Source organism: Nerophis lumbriciformis, linkage group LG05 (genome assembly GCF_033978685.3).
Source record: "Nerophis lumbriciformis linkage group LG05, RoL_Nlum_v2.1, whole genome shotgun sequence".
Taxonomy (NCBI): Eukaryota; Metazoa; Chordata; class Actinopteri; order Syngnathiformes; family Syngnathidae; genus Nerophis; species Nerophis lumbriciformis.
In genome coordinates, this window is record NC_084552.2 from 21,080,673 (window position 1) to 21,104,980 (window position 24,308).

At 41.6% G+C, this 24,308-nt stretch overlaps 1 protein-coding gene across 1 annotated transcript in view; it reads left to right on the forward strand.

Annotated features, from left to right (window-relative positions):
• Positions 1 to 24,308, forward strand: part of col4a5 (collagen, type IV, alpha 5 (Alport syndrome)) — a 75,859-nt gene that overhangs the window by 20,519 nt on the left and 31,032 nt on the right. Inside the window, exons 2-4 of the mRNA XM_061961132.2 lie at positions 23,594 to 23,650; positions 23,726 to 23,815; positions 23,919 to 23,963. Of these exons, the coding sequence (XP_061817116.1) occupies positions 23,594 to 23,650; positions 23,726 to 23,815; positions 23,919 to 23,963 (192 nt within the window). The remainder of the gene's footprint in view (positions 1 to 23,593; positions 23,651 to 23,725; positions 23,816 to 23,918; positions 23,964 to 24,308) is intronic.

A 24,308-nucleotide genomic window follows, 5' to 3' on the forward strand; every position in this document is an offset into this window, starting at 1 on the left:
GGAGAAGGCGGGGCTGGATAGTATTAAAGGCACTCGAGAAGTCCAGGAACAGGATCCTCACAACGCCATTTCCCTTATCCAGGTGTGAGTGGGCTTGGTGCAGCAGGTAAAGGATAGCACTATCTGCCTTTGTGTGCCGGCCCAATCACATAATATCTACGGCTTTTCACACACACAAACACACACACACACACACAAGTGAATGCAACGCATACTTGGTCAACAGCCATACAGGTCACACTGAGGGTGGCCATATAAACAACTTTAACACTGTTACAAATATGCACCACACTGTGAACCCACACCAAACAAGAATGACAAACCCCTTTTTGGGAGAACATTCGCACCGTAACACAACATAAACACAACAGAACAAATACCCAGAAATCCTTGCAGCACTAACTCTTCCGGGATGCTACAATATACACCACCCCGCTATTTTGGAAAACCTTGTTGCATCGTTTAATGCATCCAGCGGGGCATCACAACAAATGATAAATGATAATGATAAATGGGTTGTACTTGTATAGCGCTTTTCTACCTTCAAGGTACTCAAAGCGCTTTGACACTACTTCCACATTTACCCATTCACACACACATTCACACACTGATGGAGGGAGCTGCCATGCAAGGCGCTAACCAGCACCCATCAGGAGCAAGGGTGAAGTGTCTTGCTCAGGACACAACGGACATGACGAGGTTGGTACTAGGTGGGGATTGAACCAGGGACCTTTGGGTTGCGCACGGCCACTCTTCCACTGCGCCACGCCGTCCAAAATTAAGCCAGGGCCGTACGTTTGAGACCCCTGACTTGGAGTGTGTTACAGCAGAGAATACGTGGGGACTGACCTACTCAGTGGCCTAGTGGTTAGAGTGTTCGTCCTGAGATCGGTAGGTTGGGAGTGCAAACCCCGGCCGAGTCATACCAAAGACTATAAAAATGGTACCCATTACCTCCCTGCTTGGCACTCAGCATCAAGGGTTGGAATTGGGGGTTAAATCACCAAAAATGATTCCCGGGCGCGGCCACCGCTGCTGCCCACTGCTCCCCTCACCTCCCAGGGGGTGATCAAGGGTGATGGGTCAAATGCAGAGAATAATTTCGCCACACCTCGTGTGTGTGCGACAATCATTGGTACTTTAACTTTACTTTAACTTCAACTTGACTGCATGTTGCAGCTGTTCTGCAGCTGTACCTAATGTCGTGTCCAGTGGCAGGAAGCGAACATTTTGGCCTCGTGTTTGACTCTTGGTAGTGATTTAGGTGGAGGACTTCTGCCATTTCACAAAGTGTTTCAGTGGGGTTTTTTTTGTTGTTGTTGTTTTCGAGGCCGGACTAATGACAAAATCAGACATCTGGAGGAGAGGAGGCTGTCGATGTGCGACTTAACGAGCCAGGTGTGGCGTCGACGTGCCGTAGAAACACTTTAGGACGAGCCTCATTTTCCTTCCCCGTTTTTTAATTGAAACGTTGTTTTGTTCCCAATTGTGCTGTGTTCCGTGGCTGCGGTCCACTGGGCTCCCGTACAAATCCACCTACACACACAGGACTTACCGGCCTATTTTTTTCCCTTTTCTTTTCCTCCCTCGTTTCCTGCGAGCGTCTCTTCTCTTCTGTCCCGGGCCAAAAGCAGCGCTTGGGGATGAATGATTCTCCAAGAGAGAAAGACAGACGTTGCAGCTTAGGACGGGAAACAATAAAGCTCACTGGACGGGCGCGAATAAACAACAGAAGTAAGGAAATGGGAAAGTTATTGCATATTTCTCCTATAGGCTTAGCAGTATCTGACCAATAAAATGGAGATTTGCGTATTTGCACGATCTGTCTGCCTGGTGCCCAATCTTTCAGGAGCTGGCTGCATGAACAGAGCTGTTTTGACTGGCAAGGTGACGCGTGTTGGACTTTTTTCGCGTGGGAGCTCGCTTCTCCCTCTCCGTGTTGCCTCGCTCGCGCCTGTTTCTGCCATCACGGCGAGAGATGTTTTTGTCGACACGGCGTGCCTTATGTTTCGTACTAGCGAAACGGACAGGACGTTGCCTCCGAGTTGATCTCCTTTGGTATTTCCCTAACTGTAATGAAGACAAACAGGAAGTGAGTTTCCATTTTTGTTTTGGTTTTTAACGGGCCTGTGAGGATTTTGGAGTATTTGTGAGGTCGTAGTTTAATGATCCTGGATCTTGTTCATCCCAAAGTCCTTGACGGCGTTCTTTTACAGCAAAATTGCTATTAAAGCTCTTATTATGCATAAGTGACTTCATAATGATCTATGTGTAAGCAGGCTTCGCTGCACATCTTCAAATGTAGCCTGGAGCTAAGTCCATTGGGATGGGGTTCCCACTAAACGACACAATGATTTGGACTTGAAATCGATATTGTTATTGCAAGGTATTTAAAAATGTAAGAATAGAAAGATGATACATTCATTCAGTTTTATAGTTTTAAAGATCCCCATATTATGAAAAATTTTCGTTTTAGGGATGTTCAAAGAGTAATATGTGTGAGCAGGCTTCGCTGCACATCTTCAAATGTAGCCATTGGGATGGGATTCCCACTAAACGACACAATGATTTGGACCTGAAATCGATATTGTTATTGTCAGGTATTTAAAAAAGAATAGAAAGATGATACAATAATAACATATTTTTTCCTTTTTTATCCAGTTTTCTAGTTTTAAAGGTCCCCATATTATGAAAATTGTTCGTTTTAGGGATGCTCAAAGACTAATAATATGTGTAAGCAGGCTTCGCTGCACATCTTCGAATGTAGCCTGGAGCTAAGTCAAGTTGGCTACAGACATGGGATTCCAACCAAACGACACAATGAATTGGACTTGAAATCGATATTGTTACTGTAAAAAGGTATTTAAAGATGTAAGAATAGAAATATGATACGTGAATAAAATATTTGTTCCCCTTTTTTTCAGTTTTCTAGTTTTAAGGGTCCCATGTTATTAAAAATGTTCATTTTAAGTTAAAGTTAAAGTTAAAGTACCCATGATTGTCACACACACACTAGGTGTGGCGAAATTATTCTCTGCATTTGACCCATCACCCTTGATCACCCCCTGGGAGGTGAGGGGAGCAGTGAGCAGCAGCGGTGGCTGCGCCCGGGAATCATTTTTGGTGATTTAACCCCCAATTCCAACCCTTGATGCTGAGTGCCAAGCAGGGAGGTAATGGGTCCCATTTTTATAGTCTTTGGTATGACTCGGCCGGGGTTTGAACTCACGACCTACTCATCTCAGGGCGGACACTCTAACTGGGATGTTCTAACAGTAATATGTGTAAATAAGCAGGCTTTGCTACATCTTGTACCACAGAAAATTACCGTAAGGCATCACAACTATGAATGAACAACAATAAAAATAACTGAAATCATGTTTTATATTCTAGTTTCTTCAAAATAGCCACCCTTTGCTCCGGTTACTGTTTTGCACACTCTTGGTATTCTCTCGAGGTCGTCACCTGAAAGGGTTTTCACTTCACAGGTGTCATAGTTTTGATGCCTTCATTGACAATCTTCAATGTAAATAGTCATGAAAATAAAGAAAACGCATTGAAATGAGAAGGTGTGTCCAAACTTTTGGCCTGTACTGTATATATAAAAGTAAATGCAGCTCATTAGCATTAAAGCCACACACACACATAAGGTGTTCCCATAATAGGGTTTACTAAAAAGCCTTTTTAATGGTCTAAATTCCAAAACAGTATTGTGGCACCCCTGCAACACATTTAGAATTGATCAAATAAAAGAATTTATTTGATAAAAAACAAACAAAAAAAACCAGCCTACGGACGTCAGTTGGCACAAATCCTTGTGTGTTGTCAGGTGCAGGTACTGCAGACTGAGTTAATCCCAGATCAGTGTGACGGCCGGAATGCGATGAAGTCGAGGATATAGTCCAGCTTGTGCGAGGACTCGCTGCTCTGTTTTTCTGTTTTTTTATTGTCAATAAAACGCAACTCTGTGGGGAAATTGCGAAGCCGCCTGCTTTTTTGTGCGAGCGTGTCTGCACTGACAGCGGTGCATTCCGGGCCACCGCTGCATAAACAGCACCCCTGCCGCCCGCGACAACGGGAAATCCAACATCTGGTTAGGCGCTGGCGGAGGAGGTGTATCGCCTGGAGTATTGTTTTACAGCGAGTACCAATCACACTCTCAAATGTAGAATTTTGACACTTTATCTGTGCACTGCAAAAACTGAAATCTAAGTAAGATTAAATATCTCAAATAAGGGTGATATTTGCTTATTTTCTGTCTGATAAGATAATTCTTCTCACTAAGCAGGTTTTATGTTAGAGTCTTTTACTTGTTTTAAGGGTTTTGGTCCTAAATGATCTCAGTAAGATATTACAGCTTGTAGCTGAGATTTGATGACCTATATTGAGTAAAACATGCTTGAAACTAGAATATCAACTGTTGCAAAGCTGTGTCATCAACACTCACAAGTATAAAACTACTTTCTTTAAAGTAATAATTTCTTATTTCAAGCATGAAAAAAAAAATCATGACTTTGACACAATTGTGTCTCATAATTAAAACAGATGACGGCCAAATGGACTTTGCTGTTTTATTTTTAATGAAACAATATAAAATACGTACTCTTATAGTAGTACAGTTGGCACAGTACAGTAAACTGACAGTTAATATTTAAACATTTAACATTTCCAACTATTTTGAACAGAAATAGTTCATGCACATTCAGATAAATTCCTCAAAATTACAATTAAAAAATGTTTGGCCGGACTGTATATATGCGAAACTAATGACTGAAAGAGCACGCACTTGGCTCGATGATGTCATGTTATCCATGGAAAAATGCATTTTTAGACCATATGATTTGCCTGAGCGGCTAGAAGACCCCGAGAGTAACAAGATGTTGCCTTTCCATTAAGAACAATAAATTAGTTTTTACTATAAGTTTGCTGGTTTCAAGAAATATAATGCTGAGCGCATATCATTATGTAAATATAATGGCACTAGCATTTACTTCATTTAAGAATATTTTTCAACATATTGAGCAAAAAGGCCTCTTTTTTTAATTTTCTACCAAGAAAATTGCACTTGTTATTAGTGAGAATATACTTATTTGAAGGTATTTTTGGGTTCATTGAAGTTAGCTCATTTGACTTGTTTTGGAAAGTCTTGACAAGCCAAATTTTCTTGTTCAATTGGCAGATAATCATGCTTAGTTCAAATAAAATACCCCTCATTTTTGTATTTTTTTTTCTTGTTTTTGAACACTGACTTTTTGCAGTGTGAGGATGAGGAACCATATTTAGTCTGCAAAATAACACCTGTAGTCACTGGTAATATATTAATTCATACACCAATACGACAGACACAAAAAATGGATAATAATACAGAAGTTATAGAAATATTTACTACAAAATTACTCTAATTCTTTCTTACCCCTAATAGATCATCTTTAAAATGGAGTGCAAAGGTCAGGAAAAAGGGAAACAAATGTAGTCGTCCAATTGCTTTTTCTGTGCTCAGTGAGCCCTCCTGTGGCGAAAAGGTGCAACTACATGCACATAGGTAGGTCTCAATGACCTCATTTTTTTTTTCTTTCCACTTTGCCTCCAGGATGAGAACACTTTGCTTTTTGTCCCACATTCTCACTTATCTTGTTATGTCTTCTGCTGCGGCTCTCGGGGAAACGATAAGATAACTTTACACGGCGTTTGTCGTTCACTTCAACGGCATATTTATGCTCGTCTTGTTAGCTGCCGGTCGACACCCCCCCCCCCCCCCCCCCCCTCTTGCCCGCTCTAAGTTCCTGTGCCAGGCGTTGATGTATGTGCATGGAGAGTCAAGTTCAGACCTGTGCAGGGCTGGGCCAAGGTGGGGCCAGGCGGAGTTGATATCACGGAATTCCAACCCCCCCCCTTTTGTTAAGGAGCTGCACGTGAGGCGTTTGCTGGAACATCGAGTGACACAAACAACTAATAAATCAGCCACAAGACCCCCGACATGAATGACTCCACATTCAGCCTGGCCTGCATCTCCGCCCCTTAAACAGTTTCCTATTTTAAGACAGAGTGGAAGTTGAAATATGCCATATGGGGGGATGGAAAGGGCATTTTGTTATCTGATTTTTCCAAGGTCGAAGGTCCCGCATTGAGTGTGAGGCAGGAAGTATAACAGCCTGTGAACGATTTTTCATCCTTTGGCCATGGCGAGCGGTAGTGAAGTGAAGTGAAGTGAATTATATTTATATAGCGCCTTTTCTCTAGTGACTCAAAGCGCTTTACATAGTGAAAACCCAATATCTAAGTTACATTTAAACCAGTGTGGGTGGCACTGGGAGCGGGTGGGTAAAGTGTCTTGCCCAAGGACACAACGGCAGTGACTAGGCTGATTTTATGAAAAGTTTGGTGACTTTCTTTCATCATGAAAGTCACCAAAAATCCCTTCTTATTCTTTACTGCTCGATTACCGTTTCGCACACTCTTGGCATTCTCTCGATGAGCTTCATTGAGATAGTCACCTGAAAAGGTTTTCACTTCACAGGTGTGCTTGAAGCTCATCGAGAGAATGCCAAGGGTGTGCAAAGCAGTAATCGGAGCAAAGGGTGGCTATTTTGAAGAAACAAGACTTGTCCAGGGTGTACCCCGCCTTCCGCCCGAATGCAGTTGAGATATGCTCCAGCACCCCATGCGACCTCAAAAGGGACAAGCGGTAGAAAATGGATGGATGGATAGAATATAAAACATGTTTTCAGTTATTTCACCTTTTTATGTTAAGTACCGTATTTTTCGGACTATAAGTCGCAGTTTTTTTCATACAAACCCTGTTTCCATATGAGTTGGGAAATTGTGTTAGATGTAAATATAAACGGAATACAATGATTTGCAAATCCTTTTCAACCCATATTCAATTGAATGCACTACAAAGACAAGATATTTGATGTTCAAACTAATAAACTTTTTTTTTTTTTTTTGCAAATAATAATTAACTTAGAATTTCATGGCTGCAACACGTGCCAAAGTAGTTGGGAAAGGGCATGTTCACCACTGTGTTACATGGCCTTTCCTTTTAACAACACTCAGTAAACATTTTGGGAACTGAGGAGACACATTTTTTAAGCTTCCCAGGTGGAATTCTTTCCCATTCTTGCTTGATGTACAGCTGAAGTTGTTCAACAGTCCGGGGGTCTCCGTTGTGGTATTTTAGGCTTCATAATGCGCCACACATTTTCAATGGGAGACAGGTCTGGACTACAGGCAGGCCAGTCTAGTACCTGCACTCTTTTACTATGAAGCCACGTTGATGTAACACGTGGCTTGGCATTGTCTTGCTGAAATAAGCAGGGGCGTCCATGGTAACGTTGCTTGGATGGCAACATATGTTGCTCCAAAACCTGTATGTACCTTTCAGCATTAATGGCGCCTTCACAGATGTGTAAGTTACCCATGTCTTGGGCACTAATACACCCCCATACCATCACAGATGCTGGCTTTTCAACTTTGCGCCTATCACAATCCGGATGGTTCTTTTCCTCTTTGGTCCGGAGGACACGACGTCCACAGTTTCCAAAAACAATTTGAAATGCCGACTCGTCAGACCACAGAACACTTTTCCACTTTGCATCAGTCCATCTTAGATGAGCTCAGGCCCAGCAAAGCAGACGGCGTTTCTGGGTGTTGTTGATAAACGGTTTTCGCCTTGCATAGGAGAGTTTTAACTTGCACTTACAGATGTAGCAACCAACTGTAGTTACTGACAGTGGGTTTCTGAAGTATTCCTGAGCCAATGTGGTGATATCCTTTACACACTGATGTCGCTTGTTGATGCAGTACAGCCTGAGGGATCGAAGGTCAAGGGCTTAGCTGCTTACGTGCAGTGATTTCTCCAGATTCTCTGAACCCTTTGATGATATTATGGACCGTAGATGGTGAAATCCCTAAATTCCTTGCAATAGCTGGTTGAGAAAGGTTTTTCTTAAACTGTTCAACAATTTGCTCACGCATTTGTTGACAAAGTGGTGACCCTCGCCCCATCCTTGTTTGTGAATGACTGAGCATTTCATGGAATCTACTTTTATACCCAATCATGGCACCCACCTGTTCCCAATTTGCCTGTTCACCTGTGGGATGTTCCAAATAAGTGTTTGATGAGCATTCCTCAACTTTATCAGTATTTATTGCCACCTTTCCCAACTTCTTTGTCACGTGTTGCTGGCATCAAATTCTAAAGTTAATTATTATTTACAAAAAAAAAAAAGTTCATCAGTTTGAACATCAAATATGTTGTCTTTGTAGCATATTCAACTGAATATGGGTTGAAAATGATTTGCAAATCATTGTATTCCGTTCATATTTACATCTAACACAATTTCCCAACTCATATGGAAACAGGGTTTGTAGTTTGGCCGGGCTCCAGTGCGACTTATATATGTTTTTTTCCTTTTTTATTATGCATTTTCGGCAGGTGCGACTTATACTCCGAAAAATACGGTACATAACTCCACGTGTTCATTCATATGTTGATGCCTTCAGTGACAATCTACAAAGAAAACGCATTGAAATGAGAAGGTGTCCAAACTTTTGACTATAGCTTTATTTTCTATATATTAAAGCTGAAGCAGTTTTATGTTTTGTATTCTGTTCTCTTACCTTTACCTTAAAACCGGGGAACGCAAAGAACTGGGGTTATGGTGCGCCGTAAAATGAGATTTTGCTATGAATGTCAAATGAACTTCTCTTACGATGCTCATCTGTGTATACATGGTGCTTGTAAAATACGTTCTAAAAGGGGCGAGGATGACCACAGGGGGTCGACATCCATCATCCCAAATGAAAAGGAGCAAAGGAAACGGGAGAAATTCCGAGCAAATTCCTGGAGGAGCGCGGCGACAAGATTGTACACGTGCGAGCTTGGGTGGGAGCGGGCGAGGGGCGCATGAGAGCCGTCGGTAGGGGGTCTTCCTCCGCTAGTCAAAACACACTCGGGATGCAAATATTTGCTTTGGTCGCCTCTGTCGGAGCGTCGTCACCTTGAAGTAGTCAAAGTCCAGCGGCGATGAAAGGGATCAACGCGACGGCTCGGGGCTCAGAGCGCCAGTCTCCACAGAGGGATAAACTCACAGGCTGATGCTTAACACATGAACACACACACACACACACACACACACACACACACACACACACACACTTGTATTTCTTATCTTCTTGAGACCTCCGAAAAATGCCTACCTTTAGTATTATAATAAAAGTCGTAATTTCACTCAACGCAAGTCAACATTTTGCAAGAAAAACGGAACATTTGTGCAATATTTTGATAAAAGTCGGAATTTCACTCAATAACAGTGGCACATTTACAAGAAAAGCTTTAAAATGTTGGTCATTTTTTTGGAAAGAGTCGTCATTTTTACTCCCAATTTTATCAGAAAACTTTAAGATTGTGGCAATATTATAGTAATAATCAGAATTTTACTTGGCAAAATGATGACAAGAGTCATCATTTTACTCAAAAGACTTCACTGTTTTACAAGAACAACAAAAGAAATTGGCAATGTTGTGGTCAAAGTCCGAATTTTATATGACAAATGTCACCATTTTGCCTTAAAAAGTAATACATTTTATGAAAAAATAATGCAATATTACAGAAACAGAAATAATATGAGAAATCGTTCCCAATTTTATAAGAAAAAAGTCGACACATTGTGAGAAAAAGACTCCTTTTAGTTCATTAATTTTTTATTTGTAACTGGTTTTAATTTTCATTATTTACTTTAAGTTATTACAGTATGTCTTCATATACATATATATATTTTCTTATTCATTTTGGGCCAAAGGGGGCGCATTTCAATTCCTCACACACACACTTCTTATTACTTATGTTGGCCAGAGGGGGAGCACTTCAAATTTTTACACACACTTGTTATTTCATATGTTGACCGAAAGGGGAGCACTTTTAAAACCGACACACAGTCAATTTGAAAAAACCCTCCTTTTTGGGACCACCCTAAGTTTGATAGATTTCACCACCAGGGGTGCAAATGAGACATTCTCTATTAGATGCAATGGTTTTCCGTATTGGGACCATGACTTATGTCCTAACTTGTTCACCGGTCCTCATATGGAAGGTACTTTTATGAATCACCAAAAATGATTCCCGGGCGCGGCACTGCTGCTGCCCACTGCTCCCCTCATTTCCCAGGGGGTGAACAAGGGTGATGGGTCAAATGCAGAGGACACATTTCACCACACTTAGTGTGTGTGACAATCATTGGTACTTTAACTTTGTTTATGTCTCAAGAAGGGTAGAAATACAAGAACACACACACACACACACACACACACACACACGCACACACAGACACACACACACACACACACTCACACACACCAATTGACCTAACTGTACTCTGGGCCTTCTTCTTTCTTCTGTTATTGAGACTAATGATGATGATTCATTTCTTGTGTCTTTCATGTGTTGTCTTGTTGCTTGGCAAATAGTGTCTTTTTTCCCATGACGCTGATCTGTGATCAGCCCTTTCAAGTTTGTATTGGGCTTGATTTGCCTAAAAGGCAATGAACATATTTATTTAGTCTGCAGTTGACAATTAAGTGTGTGTTTGTGTGTGTGTGTGTGTTTTTCTATTTCTACCCTTCTTGAGACATCAACAAGGAAAAGTACCTTCCATATGAGGACCGGTGAACAAGTTAGGACATAAATCATGGTCCCAATACAGAAAACCATTGCATCTAATAGAGAATGTCTCATTTGCACCCCTGGTGGTGAAATCTATCAAAATGAGGGTGGTCCCAAAAAGGAGGGATTTTTCTAATTGATTGTGTCGGTTTTAAAAGTGCTCCCCCTCTGGTCAACATATGAAATAACAAGTGTGTGTAAAAATTCGAAGTGCTCTCTTTCTGGCCAACATATGTAATAACAAGTGTGTAAGGAATTTAAATGCGCCTTTTTTGGCCAAAATTTATTTAAAAAAATAATAGTATGTATATAGATCCATACTGTAAAAACTTGAAGTAAATCATGATGATTAAAAAACAATTACAAATAAAAAATCCCCCCCCCAAAATTATTAACTAAAATGTTACCTTTTTTATATTTGCGTAGTATGTATATATTATTAATTTTGTAAATACAAATCTTTATATACCTAGAAAGGGTGGTCCTAAAGAGGTGGGCGTTTTTCGGAGGTCTCAAGAAGTTCAGAAATACAAGAATGTGTGTGTGTTAGTGCAGTGGTCCCCAACCACCGGTCCGTGGATCGATTGGTACTGGGCCGCAAGAGAAATAAAAAACAAAAACAACAAAAATGTTTTTTTTAATATTTTAATTTTTTTATTAAATCAACATATAAAACACAAGACACACTTACAATTAGTGCACCTACATTATATATTAATATAGATCAATGCAGTCTGCAGGGATAAAGTCCGTAAGCACACGATTGTATTTTTTTATGACAACCCCTCCCCTGGTCCGTGGGACAAATTTTCAAGCGTTGACCGGTCCGCGGTTCCAAAAAGGTTGGGGACCACTGTGTTAGTGTGTATGTGTGTGTGTGTGTTTGTGTTTCTATCTTTCTTGAGATATCAACAAGGAAAAGTACCTTCCATATGAGGACCGGTGAACAAGTTAGGACCAAAATCATGGTCCCAGTACGGAAAACCATTGCATTTAATAGAGGTCCAAATACTAGAGTCCGTGAACATTGCTCCAAAGTCAGGATTTTTTGTTGATTTAATGTGCATACAAAAGTAAACATTGACAGGTGCAAAGGCAGCAATATATGATAAAACAATAAGGCAGCGAAAGAAGGATTTCCCTATTCATCCCCAAAAAAATGTATTTGATTTTACGACTTCCGGTACTGACGTAAGACAACCCGCGTCCCATATCTGACCGTAGGATGAACAAATACACGATGGTACAAAGACTATAGTGGCCATTAACCGTTAGCTTCTACAGCGGGGTTGCCCAAAGTGCAGCACAGGGGCCATCTGTGGTCTGTGACTCGTTTGTCGTCACCTTAAGAACATTACAAAAAACCAAAAAATAAAGATCTCATTTGCACCCCTGGTGGTGAAATCTATCAAAATGAGGGTGGTCCCAAAAAGAAGGGATTTTTAAAATTGACTTTGTGTCGGTTTTAAAAGTGCTCCCCCTCTGGTCAACATATGAAATAACAACTGTGTGTAAAAAATTTAAATGCGCCCCCTTTAGCCAAAATTAATAAAACAAATAAAACAAATATGTATATAGAGACATACTGTAATAACTTGAAGTAAATAATGAAAATTAAAAACCAGTTACAAACCAAAAATTCAACAACAAAAAAATGAACTAAAAGCAGGCTTTTTCTCACAATGTGTCGACTTTTTTCTTATAAAATTGGGAACAATTTCTCACATTCTTTCTGTTCCTGTAATATTGCAATATTTTATCGTAAAATTATTACTTTTTATGCAAAATTATTACTTTTTAATGCAAAATGGTGACATTTGTCATAAAAAATTCTGACTTTTATCACAATATTGCCTTTTTTGTTCTTGTTCTTGTAAAACAGCAACATTTTTTGAGTATAATTATGACTTTTGTCCATTCCGATTATTATTCTGACATTGCCAACATTTTAAAGTTTTTGTCAAGACGAGGACTATCGTGTGGTTTGTTTTCCCGTGGTGCAAAGCGACTGGACCGGACACGACATCTTTTAATTTTAACTCAAAAGGTGAAAACAAAAGGCGCGCACAAGACGGGGAACAAACTTGGCTAATAAAACAAAACTAGCACAAAGGCATAACTATGGACATAAAACAAAACTTGCAAACTATGGCATGAATGAAGAAAACTTATTTGGAACGAGAAAAGAGCATGAAAAAGAGCAGCATGGATCATCAGCATGAATGACAAGGGTGTGTAGAGGGTGATGTCGCCAGACAGACTGCCTGGCAACTGGAATCTGAAATAATACCGACATGATTAGTGACAGGTGCGCGAGTGCAAAAGGTGAGACAGGTGAAACTAATGAGTAGTCATGGAAACAAAACAAGCAAGAGTGCACAACCAGGAACTAAAAAGAGTCTAAAAAACAAACAGCACATGGCCAAACAAAAACATGATCAACAGACATGACAGTTTTCTTATAAAATTGTGAATTTTGTTGAGTAAAATTACGACTCTTTTCATAAAATTGCCAAATTTTTAAACTTTTCTTGTAAAATTGCGACTGTTATTGAGTAAAATTCAAACTTTTATCATAAAATTGCACACATGTTCAGTTTTTCTTGTAAAATTTTAACTTGCGTTGAGTAAAATTACAACTTTTTTTATAATACTGCCAAAATTCTAAGTTTCTCCTGTGAAATTCCAACTCATTTTTCACAACAAAGCTTGTTTATATTGGCATAGTATGTATATATTACTAATGTTGTAAATACAAATCTTTATATATCTAGAAAGGGTGGTCCTAAAGAGGTAGGGCATTTTTCGGAGGTCTCAAGAAGGTAACAAATACAAGAGAGAGTGTGTGTGTGTGTGTGTGTGTGTGTGTGTGTGTGTGTGTGTGTGTGTGTGTGTGTGTGTGTGTGTGTGTGCGTGTGTGTGTGTGTGTGTGTGCGTGTGTGTGTGTGTGTGTGTGTGTGCGCAAGTCAGTCTATGATGAACGAAGGGACATTCTACAGTAGTCTCGCCAGTCTAATCCCATCACTTCCGCCCACCTGCTCGCCTACCTTTGACTCATCTTCACCTGCCCCAGTGTCTATTTTGAACTAAGCAGACAACCACAACGTAACCCAGCAGTCACGCATTCCAATGCACGAGCACAATTAAGCTTCTGCGTTGGGTCACCACGCCTTTTGAAGTTTCTTTGTCTGTTCAATGTGATGGGAAGAAGTGGGCGAGGGCACAGCATGATTGCGTAAGCACGCCAACAACATTGCCAAGTCCCTACAAGTTTTAATTGATGCATAATAATGGAAGACAAAAAAACCAGAGTAACCCAAAAGTCAAAAGCCACACAAAAAAAATGCAGACTCACCACAGTGCTCGAAGATGATTGAACAAGTAATGTCTTGTTAGTAATGTAACATCCCGACAGTCTGGTGTTTTTCTTTATTTTACTGCCAATGCTGGTTTTAATGCGCCAACAACAGTGCTCACACACGTTTTCCATCCAAGTCACTGCCGCCGTGTCCTTGGGCAAGACACGTCACCCTTGCTCCCAGTGCCACACACATTGGTGTGTGAATTTGTGTGAATATTTTGTCGGGGTCGGGACGCATATTGGCAATCAGGCTTCCGTCAGTCTACACCAGAGCAGCTGTGGCTACAAATGTAGCTTACCACCACTAAGGTAGTGACATCTTTTACTTTTAACTCAAAAGGTAAAAACAAAAGGCGCGGGTAACAAACTTGGCTAATAAAACAAAACTAGCACAAAGGCATAACTATGGACATAAAACAAAACTTGCAAACTATGGCATGAATGAAGAAAACTTACTTGGAACGAGAAAAGATCATGAAAAAGAGCAGCATGGATCATCAGCATGAATAACAAGGGTGTGTAGAGGGTGATGTCGCCACCAAGGTAGTGAATGGGTTCTCACTTCTCTGAGAGCGCTTTGAGTGTCTAGTGCAGACCTGGGCAAATTAAGCTTATCAATCTGGCCCGCCGGACATTCCCAAATCATTTTTTTTTAGATCTTTAAGATGGGAACTGTAGCTGCCATTATGACGTGCAGTGATGTTTTCAAATGACCGTAAGTCTTGAACTATACAAAGTATTTCTATTAGGGATGTCCGATTATGGCTTTTTGCCGATATCCGATATTCCGATATTGTCCAACTCTTTAATTACTGATACCGATATCAACCGATATATACAGTCGTGGAATTAACACATTATTATGTCTAATTTGGACAACCAGGTATGGTGAAGATAAGGTACTTTAAAAAAAAAAAAAATAAATAAAATAAGATACATAAATTAAAAACATTTTCTTGAATAAAAAAGAAAGTAAAACAATATAAAAACAGTTACATTGAAACTAGTAATTAATGAAAATGAGTAAAATTAACTGTTAAAGGTTAGTACTATTAGTGGACCAGCAGCACGCACAATCATGTGTGCTTACGGACTGTATCCCTTGCAGACTGTATTGATATATATTGATATATAATGTAGGAACCACAATGTTAATAACAGAAAACAACCCTTTTGTGTGAATGAGTGTAAATGGGGGACAGAGGTTTTTTTGGGTTGGTGCACTAATTGTAAGTGTATCTTGTGTTTTTTATGTTGATTTAATAAAAAAAAAAAACCAACAAAAAAAAAAACCCGATACCGATAATAAAAAAACCGATACCGATAATTTCCGATATTACATTTTAACGCATTTATCGTTAATTTATGAGAAATCCAAAGAAACGTATCTAACCAGACTTGAAGGGACTAATCCCTGTCTTCAGCAGGCTAGACCACTGTGATGGCCTTCTCTAAAAAAAAAGCTGTAAATCAGCTGCAGTACATGGAGAATGTTGCTGCTCGAGTCTTGCCCCAAACCAGGATATATGACCATATTAGTCCATATTAGTAGGACACTCCACACGCTTCCTGTCGTTCAGAGAATATACTTTAGAAACAGCTCTGCTTGTGTACAAGTCTGTTCACGCAAAAGTAAATTGTTTGACATGTTAGAGCCATATGAACCATGTTGGGCTCTAAGAACCTCAAGGAGCGGTCTCCTGCTGGTGCCCAGAGTCAGGATTAACATGCGTTCATTTCACAGACGCATCACAACGTTCGCTTTTCCCTTCAACAATAACGAGTACTACTAATCATTACAGATTTAATGTGAGGTAAATACGACTTCTTTGGGACCAATGATGATCCAGAACCTTATATTTTTTTAGCCTGAATATGCACATTTTAGAAGCTGTGTGCGAGTCAGATCCAGCTTTAGTGAACCACTAAGCATCATGTAGCATTATTGCTAAGTGCTGTACGACATGTAAACTACAAACATAATAAAACAACCTCTTACTGTACAATGTCTGCTCTCACTGGGATGCCGACTGATGGGATGTTCATATCTTCCCGTTTGGATGAAGAATTAATCATAATATTCACGCAGGTTTAAAAAAACGAGCATCTTTTTGTGTCTTTTTTGAAGTTGAATGTCAAAGTTCACCAACTTCTCGGTTTATGGCTGCAACCGTCTATTATTCAGGTGCGAGGCATGATTTATAATCTTGAATTAACTTTCACCAGCTCAGAGGTGATGCAGCAGCTCATCGACTCAATATGTCAATATAGCAGCATATGCTAGTGATCACGGTTAAAAATATTTTTTCTGCGTTAACGCTTATAATAACAATATCGCGAATACTTGGTTGATATTCAGGTCGCGAGATGTAAATGGAGTCAAAGGCAAAACGTATGAGCAGGCCCTTTAAAGGGGAACTGCACATTTCTGCAAATGTTGCCCATTGTTCACAATCATTATGAGAGACATGACGATGGATGTTATCTATTTATTTAAAAACCAAGTTGCCCACCCTGATATTTTAGCTGGTTGGCAGGGCGCTTGTCTTCCACTCGAGTGCAGCTGGGATAGGCTACAGCCATCCCCAACTCCCACCCCTCCCCCGCGACCCTGAGTGTGACAAGTGGTGGAAAAATGGATGGCTGGATGGCTTGTGCTCTCTTGACAAGTGACTAATGACATTGGAGGACGGTTAATGACAATTTTACCCAGAATACACTTGGAGGCGGTAGATCCACTTGTCGATGTGCACGTTGCAAAGTGAAACGTGAGAGGTAAAATAAGGGCAGTCATACAGCACATTGTAATACATTTTTTACATCTACTAAATCACTAAAGTCAGTCTTGTAAAGTTTTTAGCAACCATGACTTATCCTGGATGGGGCAACCTATAAGGCCACGTACAGCCTGCTGATAAGAAGGTGTTGTTTAGAATAATATGGCTTGAATGGTCTGAACTTCATTGACTGCCATATTCCTGCATTGGGTTGATGTCTGCTACCATAGGGTCACAAATGGGGGTGAAACTACTACTGATGGGATCGGCAGTTCTTTTGACTGTACTGAATCACTAGAATCAGTTCCTTGAATTGAGTCGTTCAAAAAATTCACCGATGTGTGTCAGTTCGCAAACGACACAAGCCCTCAGCACCCAATGAACGACGCGCACAGTGACTGAACGAGAGCCTCAATGTGACGTCCTCTTCCGCGACACAGTCAGTTCTCTGTGTCAGTAGGTTCGCGAGTCCTGATTCTGTCGTTCACTGAGTGATTCATGTCGTTAATCCGCGGTGAACGAATCGTTCGCTCAGTCCTTCCCCCGCCCCCATGATGAGTAGCTGGCTGCGTCGTTCGCCGACGTCGAGGGTTCAGTGAGTCACAGAATGCGCCAGTTCCACTCATACCGGCATGGTCGCGGCGGAGCTCAACTGAACTGAGAAAGGAACGAATCAGTTCATGAAGTGATTCGGTTCAGTACGTTCACTCAAAAGATTCGTTCGTTTGAACGAATCGTTCACGAACGACACAACATTACACTGGACACCTTCTCCCAGCCCACCCTATAGCTCAGCCCTAGGCAAGTGCATGTCCTGTTGTCATATTGATTTGAGTATCTATCGATTTCTCTGTCTAAGAGGCTTAATGTGCACCATTGTTTAAACATAGTGCAGTGGTTCTTAACCTTGTTGGAGATACCGAACCCCACCAGTTTCATATGCGCATTCACCGAACCCTTTAGTGAAAAATAAAATGGTTTATTTTTCAAATTCAAGACAAAGTTATGTTTTTTTACTGGTGCACAAAATTAACCGTGCTTCAACATCACCTTGTTCAAAGAACAAAACCAACACAGTTCATGAACTCACAACAAATTACACACATGCAAATCAGTGTGACTTCTGCTGTTGCCGTATCCATAAAGCCGAAGTTTTTATTTACACGATGAGTCGGGTGTGTCTTGACCTCCGCGGCGGAGGCTCCGTCGAACCCCTGAGGCTGACTCACCGAACCCCTAGGGTTCGATCGAACCCAGGTTAAGAACCACTGCCTTAGTGGCTAAGACATTAATATGTTTATATATTTATTTTTTATGTTTATTCAGAAAAAGGTAATCAGAAAAACCAGCCGGCTTCAGTCCGTGATTTTCTGTTCTGTGGACTCGAACCTGGGTCGTCGGGCATGAGAGACAAGCATGCAAAAGGGGCAATAATAATAATAATAATAATAGCACCGAGGCAAAAGCCCAAGCTATCAACCCGGTAACCAGCACTACTCTTGAGGTCGTCAGAGGGTGAGGTTGACCAAAGTAGGCATGGGCCAGCCACACTCTGTTACACTCACCCACCCAAACCTCACTCTCATCCGGGTCACGGCACCACTGGTTGGCTGTCCTCTTTCATTGTCCTCCATGTACCACCACATGATGAACGAAAGTGTCATGACATATCATATATATATATCCATCCATCCATCCATTTTCTACCGCTTGTCCCTGTTTTTGGGGTCGCGTGAGGTGCTGGAACCTATCGCAGCGGAAGGCGGGGTACACCCTGGACAAGTCGCCACCTCATCACAGGGCCAACACAGATAGACAGACAACATTCACACTCACATTCACACACTGGGGCCAATTTAGCGTTGCCAATCAACCTATCCCCAGGTGCATGTCTTTGGAGGTAGGAGGAAGCCGGAGTACACGGAGGGAACCCACGCAGTCATGGTAGTGCATGTGCCTCACAATACGAAGGTCCTGGGTTCAATCCTGGGCTCAGGATCTTTCTGTGTGGAGTTTGCATGTTCTCCCTGTGACTGTGTGGGTTCCCTCCGGGTACTCCGGCTTCGTCCCACCTCCAAAGACATGCACCTGGGTATAGGTTGATTGGCCCTAGTGTGTGAATGTGAGTGTGAATGTTGTTTGTCTATCTGTGTTGGCCCTGTGATGAGGTGGTGACTTCGCCAGGGTGTACCTCGAATGCAGCTGAGATAGGCTCCAGCACCCCCCGCGACCCCGAACGGGACAAGCGGTACAAAATGGATGAATGGACATACTTGCCAACCTTGAGACCTTCGAATTCGGGAGATTGAGGTGTGGGGGGCGGGGTTGAGGTGGGCGGGGTTGGGGGGGGGGGGGGGGGGGGGGGGTTTGGTGGTAGCGGGGGGTGTATATTGCAGCCCAGAAGAGTTACGGATGCAAGGGATTCTGGGTATTTGTTCTGTTGTGTTTTCAACCCATATTCAGTTGAATATGCTACAAAGACAACATATTTGATGTTCAAACTGATAAACATTTTTTGGTTTTGCAAATAATCATTAACTTTAGAATTTGATGCCAGCAACACGTGACAACCCTTTGTCAGATAATATAAAAACGATCCCTATCCCTAAATGTGACTGTACACATTTTATAATACAAGTAAAAATACAAAGACACAAAATAATCCGCTGTTTTTGTTTGACAAACCAGGACTCTCAGTAATGACTGCTTGTGGACGGACCAGCAGGCCGGTCTCGGCTTGTCAGTCGAGGCAGGCGGGGGCTCCGACTCCCCCCTCAGGCCTGATGACTGGGATTGCCTTGACGTGACGAAAAAAGCGGAATGCCAAAAGAGACAAGAAAGAACGATCCAGAGAGAGGGAGTGAATATCTGCAGCTCAGTGACCTTTCTAAGTGGATTACATGCCCCTTTGACTCTTACGTGGGTTATTTAGCTCAGCCCACCTCCACAGACAAAACTCAAAATCACAATTAAACATTATATAAGACTAATCATTATGATTTTTTTTTAAAATACCGTGTTCATTTCTACGGACCCCCTAAAGGGACATGGACCTTTTGCGAGATGTCAGTGAACTGGAAGTAAAACAGACACAGACTCTGTGCTCTGTTGTGGGACCATTATACCATTTGGTGTCTTTATATATTAGGCCAATACTAAAATAGTATGTCTGTTTTTTTTGTGTGTCTGTTTCACTTCCGGTTCACCATCATCGCAAAACATTTTTTTCCCCTCCATGTCCCTTTAGGGCAGTGGTTCTTATCCTTGTTGGAGGTACCGAACCCCACCAGTTTCATATGCGCATTCACCCAACCCTTCTTTAGTGAAAAATAAAATGTTTTTTTTTTTCAAATTCAAGACAAAGTTATATGTTTTAGTAACACTTTAGTATGGGGAACATATTCTAAGTAACAAAGACTTAATTTAGAGTTATTTGTTAGGGTTAGGGTTAGGGCCAGGGTTAGAGGGTTAGGGTTATAATAAGGCCATGCCGAATAAGGCATTAATAAGTACTTAATAATGACTAGTTAAGAGACAACATGTTACTAATTTGCATATTAATAAGCAACTAACTAATGGTGAATATGTTCCCCATACTAAAGTGTTACCATGTTTTTTTTACTGGTGCACAAAATGAACCGTGCATGAACATCACCTTGTTCAAAGAACAAAACCAACACAGGGCATAAACTCACAACAAATTACACACCTGCAAATCAGATGGAAAATTAGAGGGAACAATGTTTGGGGGTATCCGTAATACGCCGATAGGGAGAAGTATTTATTTACACGATCAGTCGGGTGTGTCTTGACCTCCGCCGAACCCCTGAGCCCGACTCACCGAACCCTTAGGGTTCGATCGAACCCAGGTTAAGAACCACTGCTTTAGGGGCTCCGTACATTCATACTGTTATCAGACATTCTACGACCGCATAACAAGGCTCAAAAGTGTGCACATGAGAAGGTGGGGTCATTAAACAGGAAGTAGAGGCCGGTGACAGTAAAACTTCAAAATAAAACAGGTAGGTAGGTAGGTTGTGAGTTCAAACCCCGGCCGAGTCATACCAAAGACTATAAAAATGGGACCCATTACCTCCCTGCTTGGCACTCAGCATCAAGGGTTGGAATTGGGGGTTAAATCACCAAAAAGGCTGCTGTCCACTGCTCCCCTCACCTCCCAGGGGATGATCAAGGGTGATGGGTCAAATGCAGAGAATAATTTCGCCACACCTAGTGTGTGTATGACAATCATTGGTACTTAACTTAACTTAACTTACACTTAACATTTTGAGTGTGTGCATGAATGCACTCAAAATGCAAAATTCTAAAAAAAAAAAAAAAAAAGTTCAATAAAAAAGGAAAGACAGGCTGCACGATAACAAATAAATGAGTGAGTTCTTGTGCGTGCAGACGGCATTGAGCTGAAGCGGACCAAAAACTAATCTGGAGATCCAGGGCTTGTCATAGCACACACCCTAACCCTGTGGTCAAGGTTTTGTGTTTACTCCCAACACATACAGCTTCCTGGATCTTGTCATCCAAAAATGTGTGCCAATCGGAGAAATGAACCCGCAACCCAAGACTAGAGCCTCCTGCTCTTGGCCAAAATGGAATTCTACCCTGTGCAGCTCCATAAATGAGCAGCAAGTAAAAACAATGTAAACACTGTAACAACAATAACAATAATAATCTGTTTCAGCTCCTTTGATATATTTAACCAATCGAGTCCCTTCCTTTCCATTATGTAGCCAAGATGGCCACTGTGGAGGGTAGTAAGTGTACATAACTGTGCACTCGCCATTCTGGCCATTTTGAGTGCACAACAGTACTGGGCTTAGAATACTAAGGGCCTGATCTACTGAAGGTTTGCATGAATTAAAACACGTGCAAACTTCATAGCACACGGCCACAAATAGCACGTGCAAATGTATAGTTTGCACACGCATTTTAGTGCGTGGTACAGTCTTTGGATCTTAGTAGATCAGGCCCTATGTATAAGTACTTGCCCTGGTTTGAGAGCGTACAGACACTTGTTCATTAGAATGGAACGTGGGCACTCTTATCAGAATCAGAATCAGCTTTATTGTCATTACGCAAGGTAACGAGATTACCTCGGTGGGATACCTATGGTGGGAAAGTTTTGAAAAAGCACAAATAAGTAAAAAAAAAAAAATGTTGCATGAAAAGACAAAACATTATTTTTCCACTTTGCATCAGTCCATCTTGGATGAGCTCGAGCTCAGCGAAGCCGGCGGCGTTTCTGAGTGTTGTTGATAAATGGCTTTGGCTTTGCATAGTAGAGTTTTAACTTGCGCTTACAGATGTAGCGACCAACTGTAGTTACTAAAAGTGGTTTTCTGAAGTGTTCCTGAGCCCATGTGGTGATATCCTTTACACACTAATGCAGTACCACCTGAGGGATCATGCAAACAATTGTATTCTAAACACTACCGATAAAAGAGCGAGGTTGCCCCAGTCAGTATGTATGGTTGCTCAAAACTCGACAAGACTGACTTAAGTCGGTGTAGAAAAAAAAATAAAAGGTATAAAATTTTGTGCTGTATGACTTTATTTTCACTCTCAAATGTCACTTTTCACGTGCAAATTTACAAGTGGATTGACGATATTGTCTGCGAGTTTCTTTTGTGTCAAATCAACCGTCCACATTGTCACTTGTCAACACAGTACAAGCTAGGTGAGCATTTTTGCTACGAAGTTAACATGAGTGACAGTTCATATGAACATCAAAGCAAAGCGGCAAAGCGCAAAGAAAAGGGGGGAAAAAAAGCAAGATTAGCGGTTGTGTACTCTCTCTCTTGACTGTTAGGTTTTTCTTACTGTGTTGAGTGAAGCGCAAAACCAGATCGCCGGCATGAGACGTGAGCGTGCCGACTACCGAGCTACAAAGCCAGGGATATCCACCCGATAGCACATTGCGCCACGCCCCTGGTCCGGCTCTATGATTTGTTCCGGTAGCGCTAACAGCCCTTGTTGTCTGCATTACTGGAAACACAAGTGAGTCGTAAGGTAGTTGATGGTGTGGTAGCATCATGATTTGGGATTGCCCGAGTACTGCCGGACTTTGGGAGAGCTGCGATTCACTGAGGCAAAATATGAACTACAACTACTGTGAAACTGTGAAAGCAAAACGAATTGGTATTGTCATTGTGCGCCTGGTTTAACGCCCCTGAAGTCATGTCAACACAGTCAGGCACACACTTTTATCTTTGAACATTTTTTTGCAGAAGAATGCCGACTTGTCTGTCGGTCCTCCCTCATGCCACTGAGTGGTTCTCACAAAAACCCGAGTGCCTGGCATGCGTGCAGTCCATGCCCGCTGTGTCAACAAGCATGGGAAAGCTTCACCAGCAGCTTGGCACTCCCCTTTTCTCAGCTTTCTAGCCCACTGAGCCACCGTCCCACCCTGTTAGTGGTCTTGTTTGTGCACAGGAACGATTGGAGTCTGATTTGATTTCGCTTTCTCCAAGTACATTACGCAAGGCTGTTGATTTGTTCACAACGACCTTGCAGCTGCTGTGCCGTCAACAAACAAACCTGCAGAGTCCTCTGACTTTTATGTGGGAAGAATAGCTGGTACCAGAAAATGAGTGCGCGCCCTCCTGTAGACAAGGAGTACTTTATCTATTAAGTCTATTAGGTTGCATGACCGTCCTCCTGTGGCAAAGATTGGAAAGTCATATTTTTCAGTTGTTTTTTAAAGCTCTTAGTAGATACTTTTTGGTTGCTCAATCTGGTTCTGTTTGAATAAAAGACTTGTCTTTTCTCCTACAGGCATGCCAAGGATGTGTAGGATCCAAATGTGACTGCAGCGGAGTCAAAGGAGATAAGGTGTTGCATTATTTTAAATAAACCAGCACTATAATGCGTTCAATTGTAAACTAACGCTACGTCCTGATGTGTCAGGGTGACCGGGGTTTCCCAGGACTCACCGGCCAACCAGGAGTTCCCGGGTTCCCGGGACCTGAAGGGCCGATCGGAGGCCGTGGAGAGAAGGTCAGAGAACAATAAACAAAACCAACCATCCATCCATTTCTACCGATTCTATTGTATTATTTATTTATTTGTGGTTTTACTTCAAATATGTTTTATCTTTCAGGGGAGTGATGGTCCTATGGGGCTACATGGCCCAAAAGGAATACGAGTGAGTGTTTCAAGTGTTTTGTATTGGTCTCAATTCATTCTGGAAAACGATTGGCACTTTATTGTAATGCCATCTTCTGGCCAGCAGATGTCACTGTTTCAACTTTACTGAAGTCTCTCATCTTTCACATCATTGAAGGGGAACTTTATTTTATTTTATTTTGTCCATCACTATCCTTATGTGAGACAAGCATACATACGTTTTCTCTAATGGCTTTATTCCGCCTATAGCTGGGTTGCGATCAGGTGACCGAGAGGCACATCCGGGCACTTCCGGTTTTCAAGTGATTGTCTAGAGCAGTGGTTCTCAAATGGGGGTACGCATACCCCTGGGGGTACTTGAAGA